Source organism: Stegodyphus dumicola, chromosome X1 (genome assembly GCF_044657685.1).
Source record: "Stegodyphus dumicola isolate Sdum_Otavi_A_Nest chromosome X1, ASM4465768v1".
NCBI classification, from domain to species: Eukaryota; Metazoa; Arthropoda; class Arachnida; order Araneae; family Eresidae; genus Stegodyphus; species Stegodyphus dumicola.
Window position 1 is genome coordinate 256741795 of NC_140780.1, and position 16058 is coordinate 256757852.

Below are 16058 nucleotides of genomic sequence, written 5' to 3' on the forward strand. Positions count from 1 at the left end.
TATGCGATTCAGATGAATGTCTCTAAGCATTTTTAAAATTATTCAAACATTAACGCGGTGTCGGCTGAAATTCTTTCAAGATTAGTGCTTTTAATTTATCATAATCCGCGATTTCTTGTTCAGAAGCATACGTTAAAACATGATTACACTTAATACCTAGTAAATTAATCAACGGTTCTGATTTTAGCTCAACTGGTACGCTTTTAGAAGTAAAATCTTTCTCAAATGCCTGAAAAAACAAATGCAGAGCTTCCGGTCTCTGGGGTACAGCTATAGTTAATGTTTTAACCCTTTTAATGATATTTTCTAAACTTTGCAATGCTGGTTCAGAATCTGTAAACACAGCATGATTGACATTTTCACCAGCCAAATGCAGTTTCAATTTTTGGAGCTCAATTTCGTTCTCAAGCTGAGCTAACTTAAGTTTTTCACACTCTAATTTTGACTGCTCTTCAGTCACTTTGTTCTTTTCCTCCTCTGCAACAGATTTAATAATTCTGCGAACAAATTCAGGATTAGTTTTATAAATACTATCAGGTTCAATGTTTCTTCTTACCTTCTTCGGAAACATACAATGACCTGACTAGAACAGAGAGCTTACAAAAGCTATGTTCACTAATTGTAGTAAGTAGGCAGGATACAGACGAAGGGTATACAAAACCCTTTATTTTTCTTTATATACAATGACTTCCGTACTTCGGAATACAATGACCCTCCACTCGGGGTCTAACGTAAAAGATATCAAAATAAAACTAAACTCTAATTTAACTTTAGAATAAGATTGGCCTTATAATAACAGGAAGCGTATGTAGCACAGAGACTGTGAACACTACAATACGTTTAATTTATCAAGAGGATTAAAACCTCTGGCCTGGAAGGCAAATAGCAACTGCGTAACTTCTAAGGTAAGCGGCCTGCTTCGAACTCACTGCTTCCTCTCTTCTGCTTGGCAAAAAGGCCACACTTAAATACTTGGCGTTCGCCAGACAACTTTGCATAAACTCCTTCACGCTTATAATTCTGGCCGGAAGTAGAAAATAAGAAGTGATAGTAAAGATTTAAAATAAAATAAACGTTAGTAAAACTTAAGATCCTTACATACTTCCCGCCAGAGTTAATTTGTTTGAAACTGAGGTCTAAAACGACCTTGTTGAAAACTTTTAACTCTAAAAACTAACGCGAGGCCAACCTTTTACAATCATAACTTAGCTAGAAACTAGAAAATTTAAAAGAAAGAAATTTGTTACAATAGGAGCTCCCGGGATATACAACAATCTTTTTTTTTCTTTTTCATCTGTACTGCATCTAAACAGGAGCTTTATTCAATTCTGGTTCCTTCCAGAGATCTGGAAGGAAAACTAGTTTAATGAAATGTTACAGAATGACATTGCAAATAACATATAGAATATACTTTTCTTAACATTCTTATTTCATTCATGACTATTTTAATTATCTCTCCCCGTGCTCTCTGACATGTGTTGTAAAAGAACACCAACCACGAATGTGTTTCTGTCTACGTGTGCCACACTTCCTCCTACAATCAAAACACTAACGTGTTAAAATTCAACATACGAGACCTCTTAACACACCCTAATTTCAACTCTAGACCCTGAGGTACTATTCTGAAAGTGGCTAACTCTAAAGTGTAGCGTCAGAGAGCCTAACTACATCATTCAACCTTTAACATATATTCGTCATGATTTAATCTTTACAGTCACACGAATAACAAATTTTTAACATTACTTTCACTTTTACCATATCACGGTATTTCTTAACATTCAAAATAACAGTTCACATGTATACAAGAACATATCAACATGCCGTTAATTTTACACATTTGAAAACATACATTAGTAGTACATTGTTAACTTCTATTCTTTTGAAAGCAAGTGCCAATTCTTTCTACATTGAAATAATACTACATTTCAAAAAGTCTTTCAGACTAAAATTTCTTTCTTGCTAGAATGTTTTAAATAAAATTTATACAATAACTTTTTACAATATTTAAGTCTTTACACAACGCTATTATACATCAACTTTAGTTTTACGCGCGAGTAATTGAAAAACATAATAAGAAAATCGGTCACAACTCATTTCTCGCCCTTTTGGCGATAAAGGTAGACCTCGCATGAGGTAAAACTTCTTGAAATCTGCCACTTGCAGTAAGAATGAAAGATTAACTTAAGTTTGTAAAGTAACATAAAATTTTACTTATCTTTGTAATATTCAGACATCCTTTTCTGGGCCCAGTCTTTAAAGGTATAGCTGATAGTAGCTTGGTTGATCCTCCTTCTTGTACGGGCTCGCCCTTCAGTGCTTTCCTCTGGAAGCTTCCGTTTTTCACCACTACGGCCACCCTTGAACATCTTCCTTCTGTCCTCTGCTTGTGGTCTTGGCCGTTTGAAGGCAGCTGGTCTTGGTGGAACCGGGAAACTTCTGTCGTGATCCTGCTTGGACCTCGTTGTTGGCCGTTCAAATTTTTCTTGTACTTTTTCCTCCGCCGCTGATGGCCCTTCCGCAGTTCGGCGACTTTTGCTGCGGAGAGTTCTGTCGGATGAGTCAATCTTCCGTTTCACAGCCGGGTTATAGTTGCCGTCCTTTCTCCCGGTCCTTTCCACATACGTCGTCCTTCTCCCTTCTTCATTCTGGGAATGTTCGTGAACTCTGTTTTCTGGACGGTGGAACGGCTTGTTTTTCTTTTTACCTTCAGTTTTTCCGCGGGGCAATTTTCTTTTCACTTGCTTCTGTCTCTCATTGGCTTGCCCTTGTACTTGTCGTTTTCCCACCTCTGGAACTTGTACCTGCGGTGTCTGCCGTACCGGATCCTGCAAAAGATCTGAAAAGATTTTCATTTTATTACGATCGAAGTAGGGTTTAATTTGATCCATATTTGCGGAACAGGTTTCACCATTTCTTGCCTTTAACACTACAACAGCGTGAGTTATTTTTTCTATAACATATGGTCCTTCAAAGCGTGGAAAAAATTTGGCAGTTTTATCTTCTGGTGCTGAAGAAAGTGAATGCTTAATTTTTAAAACTTCATGCCCTACTTTATAAGTTACTCCCCGTCGTTTCAGATCATAGTATAACTTCTGTTTTCTTTGTGCTACTTCCGTATTCTTTTTTGCTTCTTTTATTAGTTTTTCTATATCACCCATTTTAAATTCTGGGGCTCTTTGTTGCACATAAAATAGTTTATCTAACGGTGTTATAACCTTTCTGCCTAGAAATAACTCAGCAGGAGTTTTGTCCGTTGTATCATGTTTTGCGGTCCTAAGGGCGAAAGCAAATTCATTGACATAGTTATCCCAGCTTTTATGAAAATTTTTAACATAACTACGGATAATTTTCACTATATTTCTGTTGACCCGTTCCGCTATATTTGATTGCGGCCGATACGGGACCATTTTTAAATGACGTATGCCCAGTTTTTGACACATGTCTTCAAATATATTACTTACAAATTGAGGACCATTATCCGATATAACTTTTAGGGGCGCCCCGTATTTTAAAATATATTTATTTAAAATAGAATCAGTAACTAATTTCGCGGAGGCTCGTTTTAAGGGAACAATTTCGGTCCATTTACTAAAATGATCAACCATAACAAGGAGATAGCGATTTTTATTTAACTGACTTTTTGGGAAAGGGCCCAATAAATCGATGCCGATTATTTCATTTGGAAATTCGGATTTAATACTATTTAGAAACCCGGCCGGGCGGAAATTAATATAATTAACGGCTTGACATGTTGGGCAGGACTGGACATACGCCCTTGTTAACTTTTGCAGTTCAGGAAAGAAGACTGCCTCGCGTACGCGTTGGATAGTTTTTCGAATACCAGCATGAGAAGCTAAAGGGCTGTCATGGAGCTCTTGCAGGATATTTAATCTAAGACTAGCTGGGATAACAGGTCGAAATTCGTTGTTGGAATTCGTAGTTTTTGTGTAGAATAATAGACCATCTATTAGTTCGTAATGGGCCGCCCTATTTCTTATCGCCACAATATCTTGGTGGCTAAAATTTTCAGGATCCTTCAAATACTCATAAATACTTCCAAACTCAGGATCCTTACCCAGTTCGGTTATTACAGTTTCTCGGGAATTTATTGTACACGCTGTCAGCGTTGCAACTTTTACGGTATTACCCTGTTCGTCTAATTTAATTCGTGATAGGGCATCTGCTACGATATTTTCCTTTCCGGGGGTATGCTTGATTACCAGATTATATTCTTGCAGCTTGAGTGCCCATCTTATTAACCTTGGGGATAAATTTTTCCCTGAGTACAATCTAGTTACCGCCGCATGATCAGAATATACTGTTATCGGCGCCTTTCCAAAATAGACTCGGAACTTTTGCACTGCTAACAGAACTGCAAGTGCCTCTCTCTCGGTCGCGGAATAGTTTCTTTGTGTTTGATTTAAAGTTCGGCTAAAAAATGCCACGGGCTGCTGATTTTGCGAAAGTACCGCTCCTACCGCATAATCCGAAGCATCCGCTGAAATTTCTAAATTTTCATCCTTTTCAGGAAATTTCAACACAGGGGCTTGCGTTAATGCTTGTTTTAATTTTTCGAAAGCACTATTGGCTTCGGCAGTCCACGAGAATCTTGCCTTTTTCCTTTTTAATTTTAACAATGGCTCAGCGATAGCCGCAAAATCTTTTATAAAGGACCTATAATATGAACAAAGTCCTAGAAAAGAAGAGAGCTTCTTTGCCGTGTTTGGAGTCGGATACTTTTGTACAGCGATTATTTTTGATTCATCTGTCTCGATCCCTTTTTGCGATATTTTGTAACCTAAATATTTTAATTCAGGGGCTGCAAATTTGCACTTTTCAACATTAACTTTTAGACCGGCCTCATTTAATAAAGAAAACACCTGTCTTAAATCCTGTATATGTTGGTCGAGATTACCACTAGTAATAATGATATCATCTAAATAGATAAATGTGGACTTTCCAAGAACAGGTCTTAACACAATGTCCATGCATCGCTGAAATGTTGCTGGGGCGCCTGAAAGGCCAAACGGCATTCGCAAAAATGCATAAGTGCCAGACTTGGTTATAAAAGCAGTCTTAGGCACGTCCTCAGGCCTGACCCCTATTTGAAAATAACCATTTGTTAAGTCTAAAGTCGTCATAAATTTGGTTGATTTTATGTTCCTTAAAATTTCTTCTATGATCGGTAACGGATATACCGGATATTTCGTTATGGAATTTAATTTACGGTAATCAATAGCGAATCTCCACCTTTTTGGATGCTCCAAAGGATAATCATTATTTTTCTTACATAAAACCACCGGACTAGCATAACTACTTGAGATAGGCGTTATGATCTTTTTACGTAGCATATCGGTAATATGCCATTCTATAATTTTTTCCTTATTCTTATCATACCGGTATGGTTTTTGACGAACCGGCAATGCATCTCCGGTGTCAATACTGTGGTTAGTAACCTGAGTAAATCCTGGAATATCAGTAAATAAGGAAGCAAATTCACTTACCACTTGTCGGATTCTATCTTGCTCGTCATTAGGCAGGTGGTCAAGATTTAACCTTGGCGGTTCAACCTTTTCTACACGCACTGGTTTCATCGTCAGCTTAAGGGACGCTGCATTAAAATCCAGTGTAGCTTGTGCGTCTGAAAGAAAGTCTATTCCTAGGATTAAATTTGCTTGCAAATTCTTTACTATAAAAAACATCACCTTTACTTGTTCGTCCTTGATACGGATGTACAAAGGTACTTTACCTACGCACTTACATTGTTCTCCTTGCGCCGCTAATACTGTTGTATTATCCGCGTTATATATGCGGTATTTGCGAAAATACTTTCTAAAAAAGACTTCCGCCACACAGGAACACTGCGCGCCGATATCCAGGAGTGCGGTGGCCGGGATATTATTTACCAAGACTTCAATCTTCGGAAGAGTTAAATTTTTCACCATTACTGTATTTAACTTGTAGGAAGAAAGGTTTTCGTGGCCTTCGGATTTCCGCACCCTCTCGTCAGCAGAAATCCGTTTTAGTTTAAATTATTTTTCCTTTCGGTGCTTTCCTTCTTTCTCCACTGGCCTTGAGACTTTTTTCCTGGGTTGCTATTGAACTGTCGACGTTCGCCGGCTGTTTTTGAATGCTCGGGTTTCCTTGCCCACTGATTCGCTTTTTCTCCGTAGCCATGTGCTTGAGTTTGCTGTAGTCTTGGCGTACCAAATTGGTTTCGCTGTTGATATTGGCGTCTTCTTTCGACGTCCGCCGTTCTTCTACTTTCAAACTGCATTGCTAGCTCAAATAACTTTTCCAGTGTAGTCGGATTTCGTAATTCAATAAAGTCTTGCACTTGGGGTAGTAACCTCGGCAAAATCACTTGAATTATTTCAGGATCCGGACGGTTTCCATACAAGAGCTTGAAAACGTGAATTTTTCTTAAAATAAAACTCGAGAGGTTTTCCATTCTTTGTTGATATATACTGAAAAGTTCTGTTTCTAATTTCGCACGATCCCTTACAACAGGGAAGGCTTTTAGTAGGGCAGTCTTGAAATTTTCGTAAGTATAGGTGGGACTTCCTGCTTGACCCAAGAGACTTCTGCCGATACATTTGAACCAGTTAAGCGCTTGGCCCCTCAAAGCGCTGGTAGCTAAGGTAACTTTTTGAAACTCGTGCACGGGGTAGAGCATGAAGTGGTCATCCAATTTTTCCAAAAAACTGGTTACCGGTGAGTTTCTATTAAATGACGCTTCTGGTTTCATCGAAGCGCGCATGGTCTGGACGATGTACCCAAATCCTTCCAGGGCGGCAGCTGGCATTTCTGGATTCTGAGCCGTTTCTGCAGGCAGCACAGGTTCTTCCTGAAACTCGGCCATGGTTATTCTTCGTCGGGCGCCACTTTCAGGTTCAATGTTTCTTCTTACCTTCTTCGGAAACATACAATGACCTGACTAGAACAGAGAGCTTACTAAAGCTATGTTCACTCATTGTAGTAAGTAGACAGGATACAGACGAAGGGTATACAAAACCCTTTATTTTTCTTTATATACAATGACTTCCGTACTTCGGAATACAATGACCCTCCACTCGGGGTCTAACGTAAAAGATATCAAAATAAAACTAAACTCTAATTTAACTTTAGAATAAGATTGGCCTTATAATAACAGGAAGCGTATGTAGCACAGAGACTGTGAACACTACAATACGTTTAATTTATCAAGAGGATTAAAACCTCTGGCCTGGAAGGCAAATAGCAACTGCGTAACTTCTAAGGTAAGCGGCCTGCTTCGAACTCACTGCTTCCTCTCTTCTGCTTGGCAAAAAGGCCACACTTAAATACTTGGCGTTCGCCAGACAACTTTGCATAAACTCCTTCACGCTTATAATTCTGGCCGGAAGTAGAAAATAAGAAGTGATAGTAAAGATTTAAAATAAAATAAACGTTAGTAAAACTTAAGATCCTTACAATACTAGCATTCTCAATGATAGTTTTGAATTCGATTACTTTCGTTTCAGCCGGCACTGTTAGGCCTAATTCGTCCGCGATTGTTTTTAAATCTTGCTTTATGATATTATTCAACATGATCATAATTATAGTAATAAATTAATGCAAAACTATAATTTACCTTGCTTGTTTGTTGGTCGGATCCCGGCCCAGAGCTCTCAGATTTTCTGTAGGTGGGGAGTTGAAGATGATATCTTTAAGTAAATAACATTTCCACACCACAAAATATTTAGTGAAATATTAAAAGAAAAGTTACAGATTTGAATTGAATAACAGTACCGTTGCACGTTCTCGTGCTTGTTAGGTACAAATACAGTTCTGCGTCACTTTTAGTATTTAAATAACAACTCGGCGCCTACTCGCCTTCGTTATCATAACAAAGTTCTTTGTGACCACCTTCGTGTGGAAATCAACATCTTGTCTTTCATCTCGCTCTCCCTCTGTCTGCGCACAGATGAGGCTCTCTGGTGGCTGTGTAGAACTAACTGATACCATATATATATATATTTGTGTGTGTCAAACTTTTGAGGAGGAAATTTAAAGTAGATTACATTCTTGCTATAGTTGTTATTATTGTTCATAAATTAGCAATGGAACCGTTAAACATTTTTGACAATACACAAAAAAATAATAATAAATAAAACAATCGAATATTACATTTGCTATAATCAATGCGATATTTGTTTCTATTCCTTTTTCTTTCACTTCTTTTTTCAAGTCGATCTCAGTACTTGTATTTGCTCATCGTAATTGATGTTACAGATTTTCTTTAGTTAAGGACGCCAATAATATAAGTTCCATAAAGCGGCGTTTTTTAACGTTTTATGTGTTACCTTTATTTATTAAATATCATGTTCTTCGCACTTAAACCATAAAATTCAATTCAAAAACAATATCGCATGAGCATATCTTTAGAATTTCCGATACAATCTCGCGCGCTGGAGATAAAAAAAAAAATTTTTTCGTACAATATTGCCATTTGTCGCATAGAAATCGTTGAGTTTGTTAACAAAAAAATTCCTTAAAGTGTTATAAAATATGAAATCGATAATAAAAATTTCAAATTCTAAATTCGATCTTCCAGATGCCTATATTCAGTGGAAGATTACATTATTCAAAATTTGATAGCTCTAGGTACCTATGTTTTATCACAATGCGAGAAATATACATACATTTATGCAGAATCTTTATTTAATTTCTGGCGATATAACACTAGGCTCTAATATTTGGTAGCAACAATTTGAAAAGCGGACCGACGTTTATAGTGAACTAACGCAAAATGCCAAAAAGAAATTAATAGCCCTTCTGGGCTAACGCCCTTTGGGCTAAAAAAAAAGATTCGCAAGCGTAAAATGTTCCAAAAGCCTTCACAACTTTCTGTTCCAGATTTAGCAAATTAAAAATTTTTTTCTTTTTTTATATAAGTGCTACAAAAATCAATTTTTGATTCTGCTTTTCTAAAAGCACTTTTCATTTCGTCATTGCACTGTAAATCATGTAGTTCCATTTGGAGATTTTATGAAGCCGACTCGATGTCTACTTGGAATGGAGCTATATATATTTTAAATATTTTATCGTATTTGCCTAAATTGCTTTATTGACGGTCAAAAGCAGTTTTAATTTTTTTTATTTATATTGCATATTTAGAATCATTCCGAATTTTTAAATTCTTTCAGTAATGGAAATATTAATTTTTATTCCTTTTTTAATTGCGATTCACATAGCAATATTTTCTTCTGAAATGCTTTGATCTGCTTAAAAACATCAATTATTAAATTGTCTTTTCCTTGTAAAGATATATTAAATTGATTTAGTTTTCCTACTATTTCCACCAAAAAGCAAAAATCGAACAACCACTCACCATTGCTTAATTCTGGCACTGATTGTTTCATCTCATTCATAAACAAATCAGTTTCTTGGCTTAACTCAAAAAATCGTTGTAAGCATTTTGAGTGATTTAACCATCTAACATGACTGAAATATATAACCTCACCATGTTCAGCATCTTAGAAATTCTTTATACTGTGGATGCAAAAGTGTGTGTAATCGAATATAATTTACTGTTTCAATGATCACTTGCATAACACGATTCCTCAATAATACTTGAAAGTATAAATTTTGTTGATGGATCAAACAATGGATAACAATTAAATGCTCGATTTTTAATGTTGCTTGATTATAATTTATTTATTAGTAATTTTATAGTCCCCTTACCTTTGCCAATTATAGTTACTGTGCCATCAGTTGATACTCCAGAAGTAACTTGTTTCTGTATAGAAAGTTTTTGACAGCCTGAAAAATACCTTTTCCTTTTGTAGTATCCTTCAAACTGATCAGATTTAACATTTCTTCGGTTACTTTAAATCATTCATTTATTACACGAATGAATACTGTAAAATGAGCTGTGTCCGAAATGTCTGAATTTTCGTCAAATGCCAAGGAGAATTATTTGAAACCTCGAATTAATTCATGCATATTTCTACAATTTCATTTGAATGTCATTCTTTCTTGAGCTTTTAATTGCGACTTAAATTATGTCAGCTTCGATTCTTTTATTCCTTTCTGCAATATCATATAACCGCTATGTTTTGTTTCTTGATATCTTTTCAGATTGTATTTTTTAAATACGGCGACAGTTTCTCGAAAACTTAAATACATCAAATTGGAGTTTTAAATAACAAAACAGTACTTTTCCCTCCACTGTTTACTATATTGTCTGTTTACATCAACAATTTTCTAATAGTTTACTGTACTGAAGGTACTAAACCGTTAGTGTTTTGTGTGATCGCTCCAGCCTTGTTATTGTTGATTTTCCGACTAATTAGAAGCCGCGATTCGACCATTCAGAAGCTGCAGTGAGCTTGATATCTACTATGGCAATCCATATTGTTTTTACTCGGAAGACTCATAATGGACTTCTTAATTTTTGCTGTTTCAATAGAAGATATCAAATTACAAATTTCGTAACTTCCACAGCGGACTGCAAAATCTTAAAAGGCGGGTCGCTGGTTAGCCATCTTTCATCTAAAAGAATGATTTAAAGTTATTTTTCCCGAGATAAAAGTAATGACATTTCCTTAAACCTGCTGTCACATTTTTCATATGTTAGCGTGGTTGTGTGCAGCTTTTCGAATTATTACGCGCAAGCTGATGCATGGACGGATAGTAATTCTTCGAAGATGCACAATCTGAAATCCTGCCGTAAGGTTAATTAATTTTAATATGACTTTGTATTTTATTCATTTTACTCTTTGATTGTCTTGAAGTTTGTATTTTATTGAGAATTGTAAATAATTGATTTTTAATGGTTTTATGCTTTTTATTAATTAGACTCTTTGATTGTCCTGAAGTTTGCATTTGACTATGTTATTGTATATAATAAAACCCGAGAGTGTGCTGTGCTATTTCTATTGTCCTGATGAGTTTTTGTTCAATGGCGTCTTACGCTGTTATTTGGTGTTTTTGATGTTATGTGTTTAATTTTCCTTATTATTAATTTTGTTCTTATTAAAAACATTTTATTACTTTAATTATTTTTAGTTCCTCTCTTTCTATCCCTTTTGTATGTTTGTATGTGAAAAGATTAGCTTTGCAATCTATTGATAATGTAACTTTTTGAGATTTCCTTGGTTTCTTTTTACTAACGTTTGTGTTACTCGGCCCCCATGCTTCGGTTTTCCGGTGGCTTTAAGTGTTAGCTTAATTTCTTTAATTTTCCTGGCTGACAGGAGTACATGGCCGGGCTGCTGGCTGCCATCGTTTGTGGCAGTAGGGAGAGGACCCTGAATGACCATACAGCAGAATTGCCAGGGGGGCGGTCCTGCTCCAGTTACTTACCCTGCCGTAAGGTTGTTCTGTGATAGTAATGTTTTCAAAAAGATATTAAATTAATACCAATCATATTTATGGAATTCAATTTTACCCAATTTTAAAAATTCAGTAAATATAACTTTTAAGCATATTATAACAGCCTACTGTAATCTTTCTTGCCAACGAATTTCAGATCTCTTCGAACAGGGAAAACTGTACTTATTTCACAATTTTTTACTTTCATCTTTCTTCCGAATTTTCTTATTTAAAGAGATTTAAAAGTAGCTTCGATAAGCGAGCTTGAAAACGAGCGTGATTATGAGTGTAGTTCAGTAAATTAATTCCATATAGTCAGAGAAGTTACATAATCTTAATCGCATGATAAGTGCGAAAAACGAGGTAGATGCTAAGAATTGCCTTTTTAATATACAAGGAGTTTCAAAAGGATTTTGTGACTGACTGTATCTTGAATGATAAATTGCTGACATAGAACTCCAGTTTAAGAAATAAATCAAATAAGGTAAGTTAGATTATAGTAATTTTCAGATTATAGTACTTTTCGTCACATGACCTCTTGTAATAAGAATATCCGAAATTAGAATTTTCATTCGGAACTCTTAAGGAAATAAGTCTCAGTAGGTAAAAAAATAATATTTTTAATGGAAGACTTAAAAATCTAAGAACTTTTTGCGCATAAGTTCAAAGGCTCAAAATTGGAGGTAATTAAAATGTTTTAGGATTGTAGAAAAATATCTTTGGACGGCAGATGTGTATATTAAGTTTTCTAATGTAAAATTATAAGAGTTTACAAACATTACAAAGTTACAAAGTTTTACATTACAAAGACATAAATTTAGAAGCAGGGTTTGAAATTACCATTTGTATAAATGTTAAAATTTGTTATGTTTATTTAATGAAATTAGTTTTATACAACCTTTATTCCTTTTTTCGTGTGAAAGAGGCTTAAGTCATGAAGTTCGGATAGTTTTTAACTGTAGCGCTGCATAGTATGGACTTTTCAAAACCTGTAGTAAAATAAATGCTAACTTACTAACTGAAACATTCTGCGTATAAGGTCCCGCATAAAAATTGTAACTCTATGAATATTTACTAATAGAAGATGTCACACGACCGAAACTCTTAGAAAGCCTTTCTTTATTATTTTCTTAAACTGGGACCATGGATCTATGCTTAACCAATTAAAAGCCACTTAGTTGCAAACATTCTGTATAACGAAACTTCACTGCATTTCTTTTAGATTCAAGATGATCAAAATTATTAGACTCTGCTTTATATTAAATCTAATTTCTTTATCTTCAGAAAAACCTTTCTTTCCACAAAAACGTTTTCAATGCGAAACGATGCCTTCAATCAGTAATGTATTTTTAGATAGTTGATCTTCTGTGGAGTGATCCCCGACCTCAACCAGGATGCTGCCATAACGGCTATCGAGGAGGTGGCTGTTTCTTTGGACCAGAAGTAACTCGTTCATTCTTAGAAAGGCACCAGTTAGAAATGCTGGTAAGATCTCATCAGTGTAAATCAGATGGATACGAGTATGCACATGATAATAAGGTAAAGTTTAACTTATTTCGAATCCAAGTCATCTTGTATTATAATTATAAACTCATATTTATGCTAAACCCGAAAAAAAGGATGAATAAATTGAAATGGTAATAACAGACTATTTAAAACAGATATTCCAAAATCCGATAATGATTTCGCTGGGACACCTAAAATTATTGAGGGAGTCAAGTTGTAAATGTTTTGAGTAAGAAGCCACGCATAGTTTTAAGAAATAAATTTCATGACAGAATGGTGCGAAAAAAATTAGTGCTATTACTGAATAGAACTCTACTTTTGAAAATTGTAGAAATGATATGAAATAAAAATAATATAGCCATATGGTAGAATTATAAACTTTCTTGGTAGCTTGTTACCCCCTCCCCATTTTGGACCGATTATGATCATTTCTTGTTCTCATGTTTGTAGTTCAGGCTGTAAGATTCCTGCCTTTAAGTTAAAGCTGAAAATGAGGAAACTTAAAAATCGGTAAGCGAATAATCGCTTAGCTCCGTGAACAGAGAGCAGAATTCAAGAAGGGTTAAATACCCTATATTATTCAAAATAAATTTAACAGGCGACTGCTTCTTGGAGTTTACAATAAAGACTCCACTTGGGCTTGAACTCAGGAATACTAAGAAGTAAAACTCAACTAAACGTAACTAAAAAGATAATGCCATAGCTATCAAGATTCTAAGAGAGTTGGCCCCTTAACGCCAACTAACGGCGAAACTATAAAGGGTCTAAAGTACGGCCGAGCGTAATAATAGCTTAAGAGAAAGAGTAGCCTAAAAGGCGAACGCGGGCTGCTCAGAATATCTGGCTGTCTAACGAAGTCAGTAGAACTTTAAAGTTAAATACTTCTCCTCCTCATTTGCATTTAACTGCGATTTTGAAAATACGTTCTGGCCAGAAGTTGTAAGCTCAAATTACGAATGGACAGGAACGTAACTTTAACTAAAAATTAACTGTTATAAAAACGTAGGATAAACCTTACAAGGCAAAAAATTTAAACTTCATTATTAATAACGGAAAGGAATTTTTGCTAAATATTAAAGGAACAGTTTGCTTAATATTTTCAATATATTGGTAAAAGGATGAAAATAATGTAAACTCAAAGCTTTTCATAGTTACTTTAATTTCTTTGGATTGGAAAGTTACCTATTATTGAATAGTTTTTTCTCTGACAGAGAATCGAGCATTTTATAATTATATTTGTAAAGTTATTTTAATCAGAGTAAACTGAAAAAGAAAGAAGACTTAGCGGTGATTATGTGAAACAAAAAGCTTTTCATCTGAGTGAAGAATAATGTAATGAATTGAATAACAGAGCTAAAATTTATTCCTTATCATTAACTACAAATAAAAAAATTTAAAAAAAAAAAAAAAGCGAGACGAGGAAGAATGCTGGGCAGAGAAACTGCAGTTTATATGTTAAGATTGTTTCAAATGACTGTCAACTTAGCAGCTTTTGAATAAGAAAGTGATAATAATTCATTTTTCCTGTACAACCTAACGTGAGTTCCAACATCAGAACTAGAAGATACTTGATCTTTTCATTAATTTAGTGATTGATTCAGTGAGATTGATCAATGAGTTAGATTAATTCTGTGAGCTAGATCATGAGATATGTATTATTTGTTCGAAGACAAGTTATAAATAAACACATTTTTGCTGACACTCAAATGATTTGAGGTGCATCGTAAAATCAGCGTGTTGCTGATGTATTTGTCTTTTTTGATGCTCTGATACCCTTATCTGATCTGAAAGTGGAAACTGTATAACCCACGGTACTAAGTCTTAGAAATGGCCCATAGTTTGAAATTGTCTGAAATTACTGCATGTGTAATTTAACTTTAGAGAGTATTAAAATTAGACATTAGTAGTTAATAAATGAACAAAAAAACACATTCAAAGAAATTTTTAAAAATCTAATTTTTATAATAAGCAATTCTCTAAGCATGGACGACATAAAAAGAAAAAATTAAAAGATTTATCTAAATTAACAATGATTAACGATTTTCAAATTTAACAACCATTTACTGCCTCAACATTCAAATCAAGAATGTTTCTTCAATAAACGCGATAAAGAGAAATCATGAAAAACACATTTTTTAATTAAAAAAACACAAAAAAGAACAGTGACAAATTTTATAATAAGCAGGTGACAGGTGACGGAGGACGGGGACGCCTGGTGTTTAACATAGGTAAACAGGCGTGTGTCCCACGCCCTCCCCTATCTAGGAATAACAACTCCCTGAGGCCCCGTGAGGCTGAATCGGGAGTTTATAATACGGATCTAAAGATCAATACATGGCCAAACAGGGGCTGAGAATTATTGTTTGACAATGGTTGCGTGACAATAACTTTGTGGGTGTTGGAATAACACCGATACATAAAAAATATACAAAACAAATACAAGAATAGATACATGTACAGGCAAAAACAAACGAATACTAACAGAAATGAACATAAGGATGCATTGATATTAAGATAAATATGAAGAGAGATACATATGTGAGATACAAGAGTAAAAACAAGAGTAATAAATACTTTAAAAAAATACAGAGTGGGGTAAAGGGAGTCATATGTGTATTGCTGGTATCCTTGTGGTTGTAAATGTGCTGTGAGTACTTAAACACAGAGATGAAGCAATTAGAACAGGATGTAGAGTTATGGTGCCAGGAGTTAGTGTTAGAGTTCGCTGAAAGTACAGTCTGCACTATAGTTCAAATTTGCAAGAGTTCAGGCTACACTAAAGTTTAGTGTACACTGTGGTACTAATAGCACTAAATTTGGAGTTTGGCACAGTCACTAAGTTTTAATGCAATTGCTATTTTATAATAAGCAGGTGACAGGTGACGGGGACGCCTGGTGCTTAACGGAGGTAAACAGGCATATGTACGCCTGGTGTTTAACGGAGGTAAACAGGCACTCCCCTATATAGATACAAGAACTCCCTGGGGTCCCACAAGGGCGCACCAGGAGTTCCTGAGCCTTCATGAAAAAGTTTACGTGGCCAAACAGGGGCTATTCCAGTTTGACATTGGTTCTGTACAGATTCTTATGTTAATGGTTGCCTGGGTGTGCATAGGCCATAATGCATACATGAAACATGACATTACATACATGATATATGACATGACATTAAACTTATACATAATACTTGCATGAATTAGTACATACATACTTTA

The 16058-nt window shown here is 35.2% G+C and overlaps 1 protein-coding gene across 3 annotated transcripts in view; it reads left to right on the top strand.

Annotated features, from left to right (window-relative positions):
* rdgC (retinal degeneration C) overlaps window positions 1-16058 on the top strand; it is a 288353-nt gene that overhangs the window by 211962 nt on the left and 60333 nt on the right. For all 3 annotated transcript variants that reach the window (XM_085807574.1, XM_085807576.1, XM_085807575.1), the window contains one exon: window positions 12691-12876. In XM_085807574.1, coding sequence (XP_085663700.1) covers window positions 12691-12876 — 186 coding nt within the window. The remainder of the gene's footprint in view (window positions 1-12690; window positions 12877-16058) is intronic.